The 20,362-nt window shown below is 43.2% G+C and overlaps 2 protein-coding genes across 9 annotated transcripts in view; one reads left to right on the top strand and one right to left on the bottom strand.

Moving 5' to 3' along the window:
- LOC117020384 (TBC1 domain family member 22B-like) overlaps window positions 1–17,190 on the bottom strand; it is a 138,335-nt gene extending 121,145 nt beyond the window's left edge. For 7 of the 8 annotated variants that reach the window (XM_033102837.1, XM_033102835.1, XM_033102833.1 and 4 more), the window contains exons 1-2: window positions 16,982–17,190; window positions 5,164–5,249 (exon numbers count right to left, since the gene is read on the bottom strand). In XM_033102837.1, coding sequence (XP_032958728.1) covers window positions 5,164–5,182 — 19 coding nt within the window. In that variant the 5' untranslated portion in view covers window positions 5,183–5,249; window positions 16,982–17,190. The remainder of the gene's footprint in view (window positions 1–5,163; window positions 5,250–16,981) is intronic. The other variant, XR_004422685.1, reaches the window with a different exon arrangement.
- Window positions 17,191–17,293: 103 nt separating this feature from the next.
- LOC117020724 (transmembrane protein 217) overlaps window positions 17,294–20,362 on the top strand; it is a 38,239-nt gene continuing 35,170 nt past the window's right edge. Inside the window, exons 1-2 of the mRNA XM_033103338.1 lie at window positions 17,294–17,389; window positions 17,650–17,693. The gene's annotated coding sequence lies outside the window, so the exon portion shown is untranslated. The remainder of the gene's footprint in view (window positions 17,390–17,649; window positions 17,694–20,362) is intronic.

Genomic DNA, 20,362 nt, shown 5'->3' with positions numbered 1-20,362 from the left:
CAAAAGAAAAAAATGGTGCAGATTTGGGGAACCCTAGATTAACTCATTGAGGAAAGAGAGCCTAGTCCTGAGTCATACAGACCATTCCTACTTTCCTGAACTTTGCCTCTTTCTGTCTCCCTCCTACGGTCTGGGGGCCCTTATTCTGGATCCAGGGGACTACGTGGCTGGGACATTTCTAACTCAGTCTCACCGAGCATCCCTCAGACCCCAAACAGGGAAGCAGAGGATGTGCCTTGTGTACGTTTACACCTGGGGACTGCAATGCAATGGGCAAAAACATCATTAAAATGCCTCATTGTTCCCCCAACAAGGCAGGGCAACTCCAGAGTGAAAACAAGGCTCTGCCAGAGAGCTGCAGCTCCCCCATTTCCAAGAGATGTTTCTTCCTTTGGGTGGAGGTAGGTAGTCTAATGACCTATCCTGTCTCCCTAGATGAGTCCAGTATTTATTCTGAAAGATAACATTAACATCGATAAATACACACTGGTAACTCACAGCTCATCCGAATGTCCCTGTTATTAACATCAAAAAAGGAGTCAGCTGTCACCCAGGGGTTATCCTGAAACACTAGCATCACACAGAGCAAAGGAAAACATAGCACACTAACACAAGAGAGAACACAAGATTACAAGATGCAACGGCTCAAATATGATAGAAACAAGATACCATTTTCCACCCAATAAATTAGCAAAGACTTAAAGACGTATTCTCTGTAGCTGACCAGGGTGTAGTGAGACCAGCTATCTAATACTGCAGGTGAGAGAGTATGTTGTACTACCTTCTGGAAAACTATCTGGCAACATACACACTATAAGCCTTAAAATGATTCATAGTCTCTGACCATAAGAACACAATCAGAAAGTCAAACAAAAATGATCTAAAAGTTTATAGTGGTATTATTTGGTTAAAAACTGCAAATAACACAGACATCTAGAAACTGGAAATGATGAAATAAATCATGGTTCAGCCCCCAGATGGAATGTTGTATTGCCAGTGAAAATCACATCTTGAAGGCTATTTAATAACACTAGAAAACGATCCCGATAAAGTAAAACTTGGAACCAAATGACACATTTTTAATGATCTCTGTATTTATAAAAAAGTATAAGCATAGAAGTATATGCATAAACCGGGAAGAAAATGCATCAAAATGTTAACAGTGCTTATCTCTGGGCTGTAGAATTATAGGTGACATTTCATTCCATTTTTATACTTCTCGGAATTATTCATGATTTTTACAATGAGCTTATTACTTTTATTATTCAGTGGAAAATGTTGTTTTGTTGGCTTTCGTCAATTCCCAAAGTGAGAGTACTTATAAAGCTACTGAATGAATAATCGGAAACCAACGAATCAAAGAAAATAAAACTGAGGCAACGCAGTACAAATATCTGCGTGTCAAAAGTCCCCCATGAGCCAGAAGGCAAATTACTCCTCTGCAGACCTGCTGAGGCCGCAGGTTCTGGACTCATCACTGTGGCTGCTTCTCCCCTGTAAAGGGGACCCGGGCTCCCCCACCTGCACACACACCGCGGAGGGGCCGCTGCCGAGAATAAACAGGCAGATGTGTAAGAACGATCAGTCACGGATGAAACACTGCACAGGAGTACGTGGTGATTATTACTGTTTTCCTCTTTGGGGGCCACGCGTACCTCAAGATTGCACATAATGAATCCTACAGAGTGACAGAGAGTGCTTTGGATCGCAAGGTTAACTACTGGTTTTTTCTGGTTGATGTTTCCTAAATATCCTCTTGATGTTTTGAGGATTCTTTAAATAAACCATCAAATCAAGAAGCTGAATTCTAACTCAGGTCGAAGAACTGACTGGGTGCTGACAGTGTAACACTGGGTGAAGCTCACGCACGGCCTGGACTGAACTAAAACATACACCGAGGGACAGCTGTGCTGAGGGTCAGGTTCTAACAGACACTGAGCTTCCCGTACAAGCGAAGGAGGTAAGTCAGCTGCGTGCTGGGTCCATGAGCGTTGGCTGTATTTTTCTTTATACCTTTTTTTAATGCATTTAAAGAATATCATTACATTTTTAAAGCAGATGGAGATTCAGTATAAGGGAACTAGATTAAGAAGTACTCAGATGAAGGCTTCTGCAAATAGAAATTGGAAGGACACATTCCAACACAATGAAGAGAAAAGAAGGGAGGAAAGGCTCCCATTCTCTGTGACAGAAAGACAAAGAGTCAAAGCAGAGCATTGTGAGGCTGCTAGAAATTATTTTAGGGACACCTACTCCCACAAAACCCCAAACTCAACCAACCAGGTAGAAAAATCAGCTGTGTCCTGAGGACAAGGCCTCAAGGAAGGAGCTGGTCTCACCGACACGGGTGGGAGTCTGAGGACAGAAGAAGGTCGCTGAGAACCACTCACAAGAATGGAAGAGGAGAGCGAGAGCGACAGGTACCGGGGTCACCAATGAGAGAAAGCAGCAAATCTACAGACCAGTGGCAGTGATGGGAAGATTGAAGGCTTTGAAGATTATCCATGTTTATTAATTTTGTTCTCTCCAAAAGAGATTAATATAAATTCATACGTACATAAATGTCAACATCTACAGGCTATTTACTAGGTGCCAGGCTCTGTGCTAATACTTACACATACCCACTTTCTCACTAATGCTCATTCATAATTCTATGAGGTACTATTAGTATTATTCCCACGTACAGATGAGGAAACTGAGGCTGACTGAGGTAACGGGCAGGCAGCGAAGTCTGGGCTCCAATCCCCCAGGCCTACCTGACTGCAGAGCTTGGGCACGAGCTCTAACGCCTCTACCTAGAAAACCTGTTACCGAGAAGAGGGGAGGGTGAGGCCTAGTAGGATATGCAGCCTGGAGGAGGAGTCGCCACACACACTGAGCAGGTCACAGCACAGCTAGAATCTCCCGTGTGCGCGGATGGCCCTGCCTCTCTCGTCTTGTGGCAATAACCTCCTGGGCCTTGTAGGAACAACTTCCTGTCTACACAGAAGGGGCTGTTTATGTTCGCAGCCAGAATGAGAAGAAGCCTCATCTAGGGACGTGGCCTTTGGAGGAGAAATGTGTCTTCCCTTTTGACCCCAGGAGTCACGGTAAAAAAAAAAAACCCAATCTAGGTAATTCTAGCTTGGGGTGCCTGTGGTTTATAGGCCGCCTCATTTTAACATGGTCCCAACTAAGTTCTACCTACCCTAAGGGGGGCTTGAAGTATAACCAGGGTTATTCAAACAGAACGGTGTCAAAGTTACAACCAAACTGGCCTGTGACAGACACCTTTCCATCCTTCCTTACAACTGGGTGCTAAATGAGAGCTTCAAAATCACTTTCTCATTTAATCCTCACAACAACTCTATGAGATGAGACTGATTATTTCCATTTCATGGATGAGGAAACTAAAGCTCAGAGAGGTTATTTGTCCAAGATCATGGAACTAGTAAGTGGTCAAGAAAAAAAGGATTCGAGAAGCGCAGGTGAAACTAAAACCTTACAAAACCATAATAAATGCTACATGTGAGAAAAACTTAGTTGTTTGGTGAATAATAACCTCTTAAATGTTAACACAAACACCTACGGATATTTTGAAAAAGAGTGGCTTCAGGTGATACTGGTTAGAAAACCACAATCAATCATTCTGTAAGCTGATGAATACTACACTGTTTTACTGATATGGCTATTCACTTAATAGAAATATGACACAAATTTTAGAAAACTAATGTTTGACACTGGAAAGGGATGTGAAACAAGTGGGGAATTTAGCAACATTCATATAAATCCAATCATCTCAGTAACTAGTGGGGCTTCATATGAAACTGGCTTTGTAATCTGGAACTAGGATAGCACCTCGGTACAGCATACATACAGGTATAGGAACTAGGACAGCATTTCTCTAGGTATTCAAAACACTTCAATGCACATATCTTTACTTCCCTATTGACTGTGAAGGAAGAAAGGGTGGACATTATTAAACAGGCCCCAAGAGGAAGAGAACGTAGGTGTCCTGCACCTTTCAAATCATTCTGTTTTTACCACAAACTACAGCTGTCATAGAAATAAGTCTCTAAGATTAAGCGCAGCCAAAGACAGAGGCCAAAGTTCTCAGAAAATCTGAGAAGGTGACCATTTCCTCACTGAAGTTCATTGCGGCTCAGTGACGGCCCCGTCAGAGGAAGTTGTGATAAAGTGATAACGGGGGGTATCGATATATCCACATCTTGGATTAAGGATGGCCTCTGTTGTGTTTGAAGATAATTTACTAGAATTTTACTAGAGAAATAGCCTCCAGGGAGCTTTTCACTCTGTTGTATGGCTGGGTTTCCTTGAACACAGCAAACAGAAAGAGGACCTGAAGGAAACCAGCCCTAGAGTTATACTCTGTTTGCCCCACTTCTCAGAGTGTAAGTAAGGAGAAGGAGGGGGACCTATCTATGTTCAAAAGCAGTGGGCCCCAGAAACCAGATCTCCTGCTAGAAGGTCATCAATCATCCAATTTCAGGACAATCCTTAATCAATAAAGATCTTTTCAGCAGGACAGAGAATTCAACACCAAACCCTACACACACCTATTTCCAATGTGTTAGGTCTCTGAATGTTAGAGACCTTCACTTCATGTTAGGTCTCTGAATGTCAGGTCTCAGAGACCTTGACTTACAGACAGAGCCATGTCTGCAAGAAAACAACAGAATGTCTGTTGTCTTGCACCTGCAGACAGAGCCAAACTTGCGACAACAGAAAACACCACAAAACAGCTACTGGCTTGCAGGCAGTCAGCGTTTTCTGTTCAAACAAGGTCACGCTGTCAGCACAGCCCCTATAAAACCCTCCTCACCCCCTCCCTCGGGGCTGCAAGTCTCCTTTAGACACGCAGCCCGGGCCGTAGCCATCTTTTGCTCAGCCCGACAGACTTCCTCTTAATAAAATAGACTTTCTTTTAATAAACTTTCTTAACTTGCCTGACCGTGTGTGTTCCTTTACCGGCCAACCTATCACAATGTAGGGGAAAAATATTGGAAGTGAGTTAATTTCTCACTTAGTAACAGACTGTTAAGAGGTAAGAAGATTGCTTATCTTTTGATCCAAAAGAGAGCAGAGGAGAAGCTAGAAAAGATCACAGTGGAAACTGTCATTTCAACAAAGTAGGGGAGGATTTGGGGGTGATGGAAGAAGTACCTGCATGAAAAGAAAACATCTTGACTTACTTTTTGGTGAGCCGAGGGTCCAGAGACGGGTGCTGTGCTCCTTACACAGGCTGGATGCTAAAAGCAGAACAAAGGAAGCTGTCAGGACTCTAAATATGTTGGATGAGTACCATCTACACCACAGATTTGGAGGGATTGAGAAACAGGTCCCCTCCAAGAACAACTAAATCCAATCCATCCCCAAAAGATAGCAAACGGCTATTTTTAAAAAAGTCTTTGAGCGTGTTCATCTTCCCTGGTGAGGTTTCAGTGCCTTACATACCTTACGTCAGGAGGTTGTATCTGTAAGGAAGGCAGCATGGAAAGGTAACAGCCTTTAGAGCTAGAGAGAGCAGAGTTCGAATGCCGGTTCTGGCATCCACTACCTCTATAAACTTGCACTAAATACTTGACCACTTTGAACCTGTTTTCTTATCTGTCAAATGGAAATATCACCTACCCCAAAGGATCGCTTGGGCTAAAAGGCAATGAAGCAACACTACACATCAACCGAGGAACTCTCACACATGGCTGGCGGGGTATAAAGTGATACAACCCACTTCAAAAACCAGTTTGGGGCGGCTGGATGGCTCAGTTGGTTAGAGCGCAACTGTGAAAAACAGGGTTACTGGTTCGATTTCCACATGGACCAGAGAGCTGCGTCCTCCGCAACTAGATTGAAGACAACAAGCTGCTGCTGAGCTCCTGGAGGGCCGGCCAGATGGCTCAGTTGGTTAGAGCATGAGCTCTCAACAACAAAGTTGCCGGTTCAATACGCGCATTGGATGGTGGACGGTGTCCCTCGCAACTGAAGACTGAAAACGGCGACTGGACTAGGAGCTGAGCTGTGCCCTCCACAACTAGATTGAAGGCCAACGACTTGGAGCTGATGGGCCCTGGAGAAACACACTGTTCCCCAATATTCCCCAATAAAAAATTAAAAAACAACAACAGTTTGGCCATATCTAGGAAGAACGAAATGTGTATACCCTAAGACACAGTATTTTCACTCCCAAGTCTATATCTTAAGAAAAATACACACATATGTGTAACAGGAGACATATATAAAACGATTCATAGCATGATGGTATCTTTTAGCCCCAAACTAGAAATAACCGAAGAGTCCATCGACAGAGAAACTATAATATGTTCATATAACAGACTATCACACAGCAACGTAAATTGTGAAGTAAGGCTGCGAGTAACAATGTGAATGAATGCTACAAATGTCACTTTGAGCAAAAAACAAAGGATAAAAGAGTAAATACTGTATGATTCTATTTATATACACTTAAAACACTGGAAAGATGATTTGTATTGTTTAGGACGCATCCATAGTGGCAACATCATAAAGAAAGCAGAGTGATTAACATAAAGAACGTGGTTGTCTTGGGGGAAGGAGGGAGGGTGATAGAGAACAGACACAAGGTGGCTTGTGGGTGCTCATTTCTGGGGTGTTCACTTTGTGATTATTCATCAAGCTCTCATACCACACAATTGTTTCATGTCCTTTTCTGGAATAGTTCACACACACACAAAAGTGACCCAAGAATAACTACATATCAAGCCAAATTGTTGTTCAAGTACAAAGGTGACAGAAAAACAGGTTTCGACATATAAGAGCTCAGGGAATACGGTTTCCTTAACTCCTTACTGAAGAAACTACTAGAGGAAAAACTGCAATTGACAATGAGATAAAGGTAGAAATTATAGCAAAAGGACTGGTGGAGAATGTTTAATTAATTTAACCTTAAGACTACATCTTAAATTTGAGGCTTTATGGTTGCAGAAGAAAACGTGAAAATAATGTAACTGGCAAATGTTAAAATGGGAGGGAGGAAAAAGTGGACGAATGAGTCTGTACGCTGATTTCATCTTTTACTGGCAAGGCTGAAAAGATACTTAAGGCTGATAGATCAAGTAATAGAGGCATAAGTATGTTTTAAGATATAAAATAAAACTAAGAAAAATAAAATAATCAACTAAAAGCAGGGGGTGAGCGGACAGGAAATATAACTACTAATTTCATCATTGCTCATGGTAGGGAGTCAATAGATTATTTTCTTGAGAAATATGATATAAAGTTATATTATAAAACACAATCACTAGAATCAGAGGATAAGCCTGCCAAATTATCAGAATATACACCTCCCAAAGCAAGGTCAGTCATTAACTGAAAGATTTTTTAAAAAAGAAAATATTAAAAATAGAACTAAGACCAAATGTATCAATCATTCCAATAAACATAAATGGGCTGAACTTACCTATTAAAAGATAAAGAATTATTATCAACAGGGGACTGGTTAAATAAACTACAGTACATCTGTTAAAAAGAATGAGGCAGTCCTATATCCATTAAAAAAACCAAAACTAAACATTTATTGAAAAAAGATGTAGAACTTTATGTGTAATATGTCACCATTTCTGTAAAAAACTTTAAAATAAAACATATCCACATATTCACACATAATTAGGTCTATGTATAAAGTACCCCTGAAAGGATACACAAGACACCAATAGCAGTGGTTTGGAAGAGGAACTGGATGACTCAAGGACCCGGTGGCAAAGAGACTCAGTTTTCACAGCAAACCTTTTCGTACCTTTCTCAATTAGTATCATGCACATGTATCACCTTTGCAAGAAATGAATTAGGCAATCTTAAGCAGGGTGGGAGGACTCAATGGGACAATGTGTAAAAGCCCCTTTCACACAATTCCTGGTGCGGGATAACACCAGCAGCAGTGAGGTAGATTTGCCAACGCTACAACGCTCCCCAGCACACGCTCAGTGCCCAGCACACGATCAGTACCCAGCACACGCTCAGTGCCCAGCACGCGCTCAGTGCCCAGCACACGCTCAGTGCCCAGCACGCGCTCGGTGCCCAGCACGCGCTCGGTGCCCAGCACACGCTCAGTGCCCGAGAAACGTTGGTTTCTTTTTCCCCTCATTTTTGTCATTTATTCCTTGCCCAACATTTAGAAAATAGAACAACTTTACCAAGTATCTCATTTGACATAACAGATGTGACCCTAAGCTGCTTTTAAATAAAAATGTAGCCAATTCAATCATTTTCACACTGATTTCTACTATTGATAAGATTCCAGAGGGAATGTTCCTGTGTACAGATCTTTAGTTATGGATACGATCCCTGCCTTTCTAGATGGAAAATCTCTACTCCCTAAGTTTGTCTGGAAGGTTATTAAGTAATCTGTAAACAAACCCATTACATATACAACTACAGAAATACAAACAATGCTACTTGAATGTGTTTACAGAGTTTCTTAGGCAAAGGAGAGAGAAAATAAGAAGGATCAAAGAATAATGGATACGTTTGGCTTACAGAGGAAAGGCTTAGACATAAATTAAAACACAAACAAAAACACCAAAAGGGCCACTGATGTATATTTTAATGTTTGTAAATACTCTAAGACGAGTACACTTGAACTCTCCAAGTTCACAAGTCTCTTTGTAGTAAAATATAATGATCAGAGGATAAATTGCAGGAAGTTCGCAACAGGCCAGTTAGGTAAGGTGACGGGGTAGAAAAATAAGAGGGGATCCTTAGATTCTCTCCTTAGAAGAAAGATTAGCACTTGCCAATAATCCATGCAGACAAAAAGCTATCCTAATTGTGAAGCTTAAGCGCCAAAGGCCATCAATTACTATCCAGGAAAGAGAATTTAAAATCATGGTAAACTGTTTCTTTTAAAAATGTCAGCCCAACGTGCTGACTCAGCCAGAAAGGCCAAAGGACGGATTTTATCAGCAAAGGTATCAGAGCCCAAACAGAATTTGTTAACATTGTTAACATATTCTTGAACCAAACTATGCTGTTTCTGTACCTGAAACATTTTGTATAATTAATTGTATAATTTTGTATAATTTTGAGTTTATTGAATCTCAGAAAGGACAGGCAAGAAGTTAGAAAAGGATGAGAAACCGAGATGATCACAGAGACTAAACAACGATAAACTAAAAGCCTGGCGACTGAAGTGCTCAATTTCCTGGCACTTATAACTGACCCATCAGCCTGTAACATCTCTACCCCCCAAACCCAAACTCAACGCTCCAGCAGGCTGGTTTCCACTCCACCTTCCAAACACACCTCACTGACTAAATCAGGCTCTTCTCACTGCCCCCTTTGCAAAATATATCCATCCTGAAATATTCCCTTCAAATTCCACACCCCCCACTCTCTCACCATGAGACTTTCTCTGACCCCACACCCAGCGCCCACTACCTCATGCCCTCTCTGATTCCCTAAAATACACAAATCAGGGCTTATGTTGCTTTTAAAAAATAGACTATTAAAAAATTAAACTATATTTAGATCATAATATAAGGCTCTTTATGTTCATCACCTGCACAAGAAATAAGACATTACGGAGTGGAACCCCCTTCCTCCCTTGTTAAGCCATGTTATTGAATCTGGCATCTTTCACTCTCATTTTTGTTTTTAAGTTTTTATTTCCTAGGTATATATCCCTGAACAATTTATACAGTATTGTTTTGTATGTTTTTAAAACTTTATATAAATGGCATCACACTGTATATATGACTTATTCTGACTCTAAATTATAAATGCTACTTTAAATATTACTTAATTTCATGGATGGATGACTGATGTCTCCAACACAAATTTTAAAAATATTAGCTGCAAAAAAGTATAGAAACCATTTAATTCACATTTTCTAACACAAAAAAATGTACAGAGAAAAATATAACACACATCTATGAATCCATGACTCTGATCTAACAAATGGTAACATTTGCCACATTTCTTTTCTTAAGAAAATAAAGCATTAGAGAGACGACAGAAGTCCCAGTGCATCCTGGGATCCTGTTTCCCTTTCCCCCCAAGAGACAACCACTATCCTGAACTGGGTATGAAACCCTCCCATCTGTTTTCATACTTTTACTTGTACGCATGTGTCCATAAACAACACACAGTGCTTTCTTATGTTTTAAAACTTTACATAAAAGATTGCACACTGGACATACCGTTCTGTATCTTGCTTTTCTCACTCAACAATATGTTTTCACCCAGCTCCACTTTTACATTTTTCTGAAGGTCAATAATACACAGCATCCTCACCAGAAAGCCACCTGCCAAGTCGATTTCCAGCTTCTAAAGAGCAGGGCTGGGGCACGTCTTTTTCTGTAGTCCCCTCACCACCTGGCAGAGCACGACATACACCAACAGGCACCTAAACAACACTTACTGAGTGAAGATTGGAACTGCACAAAACTCAGGCCTCTGTTTTAAGCGGACTCTTGTTCAGAGAGACCTAAAAACCAGAGGCAAACACACTGCATCGCAGAGAAATCACACCGCAGACACAGAGAAAATGCCACAGGATGGGCTGCAACCGAGACAGACAGGAGCAAAAACCCCGGGCAACCTCCGTCATTCTCTTTAATAAAACTGACACCACAGAACGCACTGGCACAGCTGGGTCATGTAGTTGGAACAGTGCAAACACCTTGGTAGGGAAAACCCACAGGTGTTTGCTTGGTGCTGACAGAGGAGCTATAGCCAATAAGGGCACAGAGCGATCCGACTGAAAACCAAACGTGCTGACAACTGATTCAGGGTCACACACTCACGGGATGGAAGTCTTCCAGAAGTGGGGTGTGCGGGGTTCCGGTGATCATTTAATATCTTCTAGTCACTTACATTATCAGTCACACATTTCCAAGTAAGAACAGGTAGTAATGTACCCGCCCAGATAGGCTGGGACCATGACACCGAGTCTACTATCAGGTTCATTAATGTTATGAAAATGACCAAAGTGACAGAAGCCTCCTACGTGATTCAAGTGATTAGACACTTTTCTCAACTTCATTGAACGCTAAACAGAGTTCCTCAAATTTAACAGACTTCTGCGTAAAAAGAGGGAGAAGTCCCTCCCAGAAAGACTGGAAATGAGAACGTGGGTGCGAGCCGGGCCTTGGCTCACAGGTGTCGCTCCTATTTCACGTCTCATCCACATCTTTTCACCGAAGTGTCCACACCCTTGGAGTGGATGAGGTGCTTTGGCAGAGGGCGTCTTAACCTCAGCACAGACGGAGGGAAGGGGAAGCAGCAGTGGAGAGAGCCCGGATGGACCAGGAGTCAGGAAATCTGCAGTGTGATTTGTGGCCAGTCACCTCCCCTGTGCCCTCAGCTTCCCCCGAGCAGGGGTCTTAGTGCCGAGTCTAACGTCCTACACTTTCATGACGCTCAGATGGTCAGCAGGCCAGCAGGTCACCGCTTTCCAAAGCACAAGACAGAAAAGCCCACCTGCTGCCATCCCACTCCCACCCCCACCCCGTCATCTGCTTTTACCTATGAATCCTGCCTGGTGTGAGTGACAGAGCAGGAGAAATATCCAGTGACACGAGCTGGAGTTGGTAAGTTTAAACGTAACACTCAGCTTCAGAACTGGTAAGAGCCTTAATCCAAACCTCTCACCTCACAGATAAGGAGATAGAGCGCGGAGTATTTACGTACTTTGCCCTAAAATCGGGCTTGTTCTCTGAGGCCATCACACCACAATCTCCCCTGAGCACCTCAGCCAGAAACCTGGGAGTCACACCTCCTCGGCGCCTCCTCTCCCTCACTCCCCAAATCCAATGACAGTCAAGTCCTGCAGGTCCTCTCAGACGTGACCTCTACGGACCACTGCCATCGCCTTAATCCAAGCCATCGTGTCCTCTCCCCCACTGACTGCAGTCGCCCCTAACTAGACTCACTCTGATTCCCAGCAGGGGTGCGGGAAGGGGTGAGTCAGGGGTGGGGTGGGGGGAGCTGGAGTGTTTGGAAACGTGTAAGTGGGGGCGGGGTGTGTGTCCCCGTAACTGGTGGGCCTTCCCGACATTCAGTGGGCAAGGGCCAGGGATATTTACGTCCTACAGTCCAGTACAACCCAGGATTAACTCACCCAAAACACCCACTGTGTGTCCCACCCCTAACTGTTGAAAACACTGGTCCAAGCCATTTTCCTCAGGGCGACCAGGATGATAGTTTTATAACCTCAAATCCAATCGTGTCACAGCCCCCATCCACCTTCTGATGGCATTTCACTGCTCTTGAGATGAAGATAAAAGTCCATAAGTTGGCCTATCTTTCCAACCATGAAGGGCCTGAAAGACTCAAGAGAGTTTGGATTTTATTCTAACTACAAATAGGAGGTCTGTAAGAGGGGCAAGAAGAGAAGCAGGAAAACCAATTAGGAGGCTACAGCAGTTGTCCAGACAAGAGAGGACAGTTTGATCCACAGTAGAGTAGAAATGATGACAGCCTGGTGGTTCAGGCGGTTGGAGCGCTGTGCTCCTAACACTGAGGTCGCCAGTCGAGTCCCACATGGGCCCATGAGCTGCGCCCTCTACAGCTGAGATTGTGAACAACAGCTCTCCCTGGAGCTGGGCTGCCCTGAGCAACCCGAGGTCAGCTTGGGCTACTGTGTGCTGCCAGGAGCGGCCTGTGGCCAGCGTGAGTGGCTGGCAAGAGGCGAGGGCTGCCGTGAGCTGCTGTGAACAGCCTACTGGTGACCGACTGCCTCAGCCTGGGGGGGAGCGTAAGGCTCATAATACCAGCATGGGCCAGGGGGCTGTGTCCTACACAACTAGACTGAGAAACACTAGAAATAATGGCTTGAACCAGAGTGGGAGATGGGGAGGAGGCAGAAAAAGGGGGCGGGAGGAGAAAGAAGAAATGGTGAGACCAGCTCAGATTTGGGATTTATTTGACGAGCCAACAGGACTTGCTGATGAATCGGATGTGGCAGGAAGGGAAAGAGAAGAATCAAAGCTTAGGATTTGGGGTCTGGGGAACTTGGTGAATGGTGGGACCATTAAGTGAGACAGGAAGGACAGTTTTGCAGGAGTGGGCAGATGTGGAATCCAAGAGTTCTGTTTTGACATGTTGAGTGTGAGATGCATTAATTGTTCATGATCCAAGTGGCAAAAGCCCCCAGCACCGGAACAGGTTTCTTTCAGTCTAATTCGGGGCTTTTCTTAGTGGTTCTCAACGTGCAGCCCCGAGATTAGCAGCTGCAGTATCACTTGGGAACTTCTTAGAGCTCAACTTCTCAGGTCCCCCTTAGACCTACTGAATCAGAAACCCTGGAGGTGGGGCCTGGTAATCTGTGTTTTAATGAGCCCTCCAGGGTACTCACTGAAGTTTGAGACTGTTCAAAATCATACTCCTCACTGCTAAAGAACACCTGAATTACAACTATCGTTTTCCTAACAGCTATATGATTGAATACTTCTTCTGTACTTACTATGCTTACTCATTTAACCCACATTAACAGCTTCGTGGGGTAATCACTCTGTCCCCATTTTACAGATGAGGAGACTGAGGCACAGCGAGGTTAAGTAACTTGCCCAAGGTCACACAGCTATGAACTGGCAGAGTTGGGATTTGAACCCAGGTAGTCAGGTTCCAAAGCCTTCAACTTTTTTTAAAATATTATTTGAGATATAATTGACAAACATTGTGAAAGTTTAAGGTCTAAAATGTGTTGGCTTGATACATTTATCTATCGCAATTTATTACCACCAAAGTGTTAGCTAACAACTCCCTCACGTCACATAATTATAATTTCTTTTTTCTGGTGAGAACAATTAAGACCTAGTCTCACAGCAACTTTGAAGTTTATAATGTAGTGCTGTTGGCTATAATCACTACGCTGTGCGTAAGATCTCCAGGACTGACTTATCTATTAGCGGCAAGTTTCCAAAGCCTGATTCTTAACCACGTGGTACATGTTGCCTGCAATCTTCCTGGGCATCCACACAAGGACCATGTGATGTATTAAGTACATAGGGTTCTTATGTACACATATGACTGAGAGAACTTAAAAAAGATGTTTAATTCCACCAAGTTACCATATGACCCAGCCATTCCACTCCTACAGATACTCAAAAAAATGGAAAACATACATCCACACAAAAACCTTCACATGAATTTCATAGCAGTATTCATAATAGCCGAAAGTGGAAACAACGCAAATGTCCATCATCTAACGAACGGGTAAACAAAATGAGGTACAGCCATATAATATTATTTAGCCATAATAAGGAATAAAATACTGATACAAATGAGCCTTGAAAACATCATGTTTAATAAAAGAATCTAGAAAAGGCCTCATATCACAGTACTCCATTTATAAGAAATGTCCAGAAGGTAAATCTATAGAAACAGGAAGATTAGTGGTTGCAAGGGGCCGAGGAGGGAGGGGAGGGATGGAGGTGACTACTAATGGATGTGAGGTTTCTTTTTGGGGTGACAAAAATGTACTGAAATTAGTGGAGATGGTTGTACAAAACCATCATACTCTAGATGAATACACTAAATACCACTGAATAGTGGAGGAATTTTTATGGTATGTGAATTATATCTCAATAAAGCTGTTGTTTTTAAAAAAAACTGTTTAATTCATTTGAACTTGGGCTATTTTACTAAATAAAATTCCTATTTGTTTGTCATTAAGGTTGATCACGATCAAAGAAACTGAAAGTAACCTGACAGAGCTTTGAATTTTTACCTTTCAGTTTGCAAAGAAAAGTAAACTAGTGTCACTTTTAGGTTGCAATGGGCCTAAATACAGTTGTCTCTGTCATTTCCCCACTAGGAGAACTGTTTCTTCACTAAAATGGAAAGAGTACAAATGCAAAACTTCTATTCTTGAGAAAATGCCCTAACGTTTTCCTTAGATCAAAGCACTTACGATCTAAAAGTAGTGTCCCCATAACCAGGGGATCCTGAAGGCTTCCCTGCTAAAAGCACGTAACTAAACAATATTTCCCCTCAACAAGCAAAGTATAAAAACTACTGTCAATCATGGCAACATTTTGATGTCTCAAGATAAACAATGAACATAAATACCCGGCACCAGAGTAAGGATCTGAGTAAAGGTTTACTTGCTCTAAGAATAACAGTAGTACTAATTACTAGTACATACTGAGCAACCATAATGTACTAAATAAACACTGTCCTTGGTTCTTTACAAATAGGATGTTAAATTAAGTCCTCACAGTAACCCTGAGGAAAGTATTTTTATCCTCATTTCATAGATCAGGAAATTGAGGCCTCGAGAAATTGAGCAAACCATTTGTCCTTAATCACACAGGTAAAAGGGTCCAAATAATAACCCAAGTCTTTCTGAACTCAAATGGTCTCTCCTCTATCCCTCTATATTCCTCTTCAAAATGAAAAAGGAAGCCAGAAACTTGAGAAAACTGAAAAGACTCTTCTTCCTATCTTGCAAAAATAGTGCCTTGAAAAAAGGTGACTGTTTCTACAATCCAAAATAGGAAACACAGAAAACAAGATTGTTAATAACAACTAGCACTCAGCAGGCACAAAAGACCGTGCCATGTCCCACATCTCATCTACTGCTTCCTGATTTAACAGTTCTCTCATTGATTCTGATTATAACCTTAGGATGTCAACATTTAATGATCTCACTATGGAAAACCCCAGAGAACAACAGTTAGTGAGACTGGAGAGCTCACTAGACCAGGAAGGAAAAGGAATCAGTTGGCAGGAAGTGGTGATTATCTAAAAACATAGAAGTCATTAGCACTGACATTAACACTGTAATTCCACAGCACTTTCATCTGAAGCTATGCATCTGAACAATGCATTCCCTTGCTTTATTTTAATACTGTGTCACTAGAAGCTGATTCCCACCACACTTCATATGTCTAATAGGATCCTAAATAAAATCAGTCTGCTATACAGCCACCATTGACCCTCATTTCTCTCTTGCTATTAAAAAAAAGGTCACAAGTTCAAAAGATTATCCCAGAAGGAAAAGACCTGAATCAATGAGGAAAGGTAGCACGTGGGGGAACCCACATGAATTTCATCACCAGGTAGACTGTGGCTGTCAGAAATCTTAAACGACTGAAACATACACCCCTCCTTATACTTCTCAGGACTCTGCCCTGAGAATTTGTTACAGTTTCAAACAAATTGAAACTGTAAACCAACAGCAGATTGATGGATGTACAATTGCTAAGGATCTCAACATACACCAAAAAGGAAAAAAAAAATTAGTTTAGAAGGTCTGCTCTCCATCCAATCAACTGAAGAATGAAAAAATTTAGTGCATTTGCACAAAAAGAACAATACAACGCAGGAGGGTAAGGGGCCACTTGAGGTTGAATAAATCCTTAGAAAAGGCTAAAGAAATAACCTCAATTCTTGGGTCACCCTGTAATAATTCCTAATGGGAAAAGGCCAACTGAAGATGAAGTAAGGTCAGGCCTGAGACTTTTCCTCATTTCTCCTGTTTTCCTGCAGAAGGTTCCAAGCTCCCAGCAAAACCTTGTTGGAATCCAGGAAAAAGGTTCCTACATGCCGAGCTGGAGGAGCAGGGGAAGGGGCCGTCCTTGTCCAAACAACCACCTGTGTGTGGGGGAGACACCCCCCCACCACCACCAAGAGAGAGTTCTGTTTAAAGTGAGAAGCAGTTCAGGGCTGGCCCTCCTAACCCAGGACGGACACAGGCTACTCATCCCACTCCAGGGTCTCTTACGCCCGGACTCCGGCCACCGCCCGGCTGAGGGCAGCCCCTCCAGAGCCCTCCACCCCAGATCCGGGGCTGCTCCCACAACCAGCCGTCCCCAAACCCTGCTGCCTGCGCCTCAGCCTGACAGCTGCTCTGCCGCCACCAGGCAGCCCCAGCTCCCCCAGCCCACGTTGCCCAAACCAGCCCGCCGGGGTCGGCGGAGCTCCAGGCCCGCGAGATTTAGGGCTTCGGATCCGGAAGGGTTTGGTCCAATCCCCTCTTCCTCCTCTCAGCTCCTGGGCTCACCTCCCCGGCAGCTTGGCGCTCCTCTTCCAAAACTGCTTGCTGTTCTCGGCAGCCATTGCTCTGGCCCGGGGAAGGCCTTGTAGGCGGGCCAGGGGGTACTCGGCGAGATGCCCCCAGGACCCCACAATCGGAGGGCCAACCCATGCCGCTTGCCCCGCTGCCGGTCACCAGCTCCTAGCTGTTGGGACCGCCATCTTGGATATGGGCACCTCCCCACCCAGCGCCGCTGCCATTGGTGGACTGCCAGGACGTGGTCGGACGAACCAATCAGGAGCCGGAATCCTGCAAGCCGCTGAAGCCGAACGGGAACGTCAGGGGCTGGGCGCACAGGTGGACCGGGAAGGCGGAGCTCGGACCCGCAGGGAGGCGGGACTGAAGGTTCCTTAACCTCGAGAGGGGAAGAAGCAGGTGAAGGACCTATGAGAAGAGGAAAGGGTACAGTTCTCTTTTGGGGGAATGAGGTTCTTGAGTCTAATATTTTGGGGAAGAGAGAGCATATGTATTTATTTATATACATAAGTCTTGACCTTAAAATAAGGTCCCATGTGTTGTTTGCAGCCCGTTTTAAAATCTCCCACCCAGCTCAGTGACACTGGTTATTACCCTCCGTTTCCCTTTCCGTTTTGACCCCAATTTTTTTTTCTTCTTCTTTTTTTTAATCTGTGAAGGAAGATCAATCCGGGGCCGATACCCTATGGTTGCTGTTTAACACGTGAGTAACGGTTGGTTCATAAGAATCTTCCTCTCCTCTGTTCATTGAACACTATTGAAGGACTTGTGCTGTGGGTGAAGTTCAAATGATCTAATCCCTGTTTCACCCAATAACTGTCACTTTCTGACCAGAACCCAGATGCTGACAAAGTATTCATCCAATTCAGACCAGCAAGTAACGTTTCTTGCGAGGACATAATATATCTCCATGACGTGAATCACAAAGATTAAGGATATAACCCCAAACAGACTTAATTTCTCCTATTAATCTATTATCAGTTTTTCACCCTTGACTTTATTTTCAATCTAGTTTTAAATCCAGAATGAGATTTAATATTAGCATTTTGAATCCTTTGAATGTCTTCTCAGTGTTTTTTGCTCTTTTTCAGTTTCTGTGGCTGTACACCAGTGATGAGGGGCGTGGGCAGAAAGCACACACCTGTCAGAATAGTTTCCATCCCAACAAAGGACTGTTGAGGTGGCTTGTTTACTGCTACCACATGTCTTTCCACATATTGGAGAATACATAAAGGATTCCCTGTCTAAAGGACATTTTTATATGCCTTCCAGTGGCCTCTTTCTACATAGATATTACCCCCATTTTGAAGCTTCTTTTGCCCCCTAATTTCACAATCATGGGATTGTATAAAAAGAGCTGTTTTTACTTTCTCTGGACCTTTCGTGCTTTTATAGATTTTCATCTTGTTTCACATAGTGAGCATTTAATCCATCAAACAAAAAGCCTCTCTTATCCATTTATTCTTATCTTTTAAACATTTTAGCTGCCTTTCTTTGGCTGTTTTTCTTTTTTTTTTTTCCTTAGGATACAGTGACCAGCACTGCACACTGAGCTCCAAGAGGGGTTTTCTGAGGTTTTGTTGAAGCTGTTTTGTCTTTGTTTCTGGACAGCCAGAACTTTTGCGGGCATTTTGGAATCTACAAAAGCTGATGTCTTGAAGAAATGATCTACAGTGACTTTTAGATCCCTTTCTTCAGTGCATACTGACAATTGAGAGTTCATTATCTTAAAAGTATCATCTGAATTATCTCTCCCTATAGGAGCTGTCTTACGCTTGTCCATGTGTTGTCACTCAGCAGCCTACCTGTCTGTCCCCTGGTGCCTACCCATAAAGAAAGAAGAGTCTATGAGACTAATCCTTTCAGGGACATTGCTTCACCTTTGTGCCATCTCCTTGTTTGGCCCCAAAGGATGGCTGGCTAGCCAATGACGGGTAAGATTCCTCAAGAGAGGAACGACCTAAGACAGGCACAGTCACGTGGGGACCACCAGGAGAACTCACGGGGTCTATAGAGGTGGGCACAGGCCCCCACCTTCCCCCGTCTAAGGAGAGCTTCTGCCTCTGTGGCTGTATTCCTTCCCACAACCTGCTTGGGAAGTGATTCAGTGATGTGATGACATCAGTTCTCCATCTATTCTTAACAATGAGTTTCAGCAGAAAGGTTTTGTCCCTGGGGAGGTACAAACCACTACTATTAAGACATCCTGGGACTTTCGATTCCGGCTGTTTGCAGGCAAGGGTGATTGGCTTGAACTAGTTTTCTGACATGATGTGTGAGACTCACAGACCATGGAGAAAACAATGCTGCTTCCTTGTGTGAACATCAATAAAAGCCACAAGGCAGCCCGATTCGGGGCTCTCGGTCCTTTGAGGCTGTGAGACCCTTCGCCCCTGGTTCATAACTTTCTTGATTTCTGCTTCTTTCTTAACCCTTCGCTGCCCCTTCTCGTTCTCTCACTACCCGTATTGCGCAGGACGTGACATCCATGTGGCAAGTCACCTGTCACTTTCCAGCCTATTCACAGAGCTTCAGAAATGTTCCAGAAGAGCTCCCTATTAACTTACTATTTCACATGTGGAAAGCAGAGTATAGTTTGTATACTTAGAAATGTCTCAAAGTGTTCCTTTTTTCTTCATTGTTTATTAAATGTTAAATAACACTGATTCCAGGGGATACTGTTAACATCATTCTACCCAAAGGAGCCCTGTTATCCCTATTCTTGCTTTTCTACATCTAAGCCAGTTTCCCATCCAAGACTTTAAAAATTCACTCCAGTTGTCTGGTGATAACTTATTAAATAGTCTTTATCAGGGAAGTTGAGATGGTTGGGACCTTTCTCACCACCACCACCACCATGACCACCCAAATCTAAACCAACCAACATCCTTACAGCAGCCTCCTATTAAGCCTCCCGCTTCTACTCCTGTCCTCTTACAGTGTATTCCCTCCACAGCAGCCAGAGAGAGCCTTTTAAAATGTCAGTCAGACATCACTCCTCTGCTCAATACCTTGAAATGGCTCCATCACACTTGACATAACACCTAAGCTCCTTAAAGACCTTGCATGATTTGGTCCCACTCTCTTCCTTGCTTAATCTGCTCAAACCACACTTATTGGCGTTTTTGATGTTCCTTGAACAATCCAAGCATGTTCCTATCTCAAAGCCTTTGCATTAGCAATTTCCTCTGTTTGTATTTTACTTTTCCCAAGTATCTAGGTGACTTGCTCCTTCATTTCATTCAGGTACATCCCAAATGCCTACAATTTAGGGAGGCCTTCCCTGACCATCATCTTATTTAAGATTTATTTAGCTGGCTCCACCACTCTAGTTTTCTTTAAAGTACTATCACTGCCTACTATGTTACTTAC

Source organism: Rhinolophus ferrumequinum, chromosome 3, assembly GCF_004115265.2.
Source record: "Rhinolophus ferrumequinum isolate MPI-CBG mRhiFer1 chromosome 3, mRhiFer1_v1.p, whole genome shotgun sequence".
NCBI classification, from domain to species: Eukaryota; Metazoa; Chordata; class Mammalia; order Chiroptera; family Rhinolophidae; genus Rhinolophus; species Rhinolophus ferrumequinum.
The sequence above is the reverse complement of the archived record's forward strand: the minus strand, read 5'-3'. Positions and strand labels throughout refer to the sequence as shown.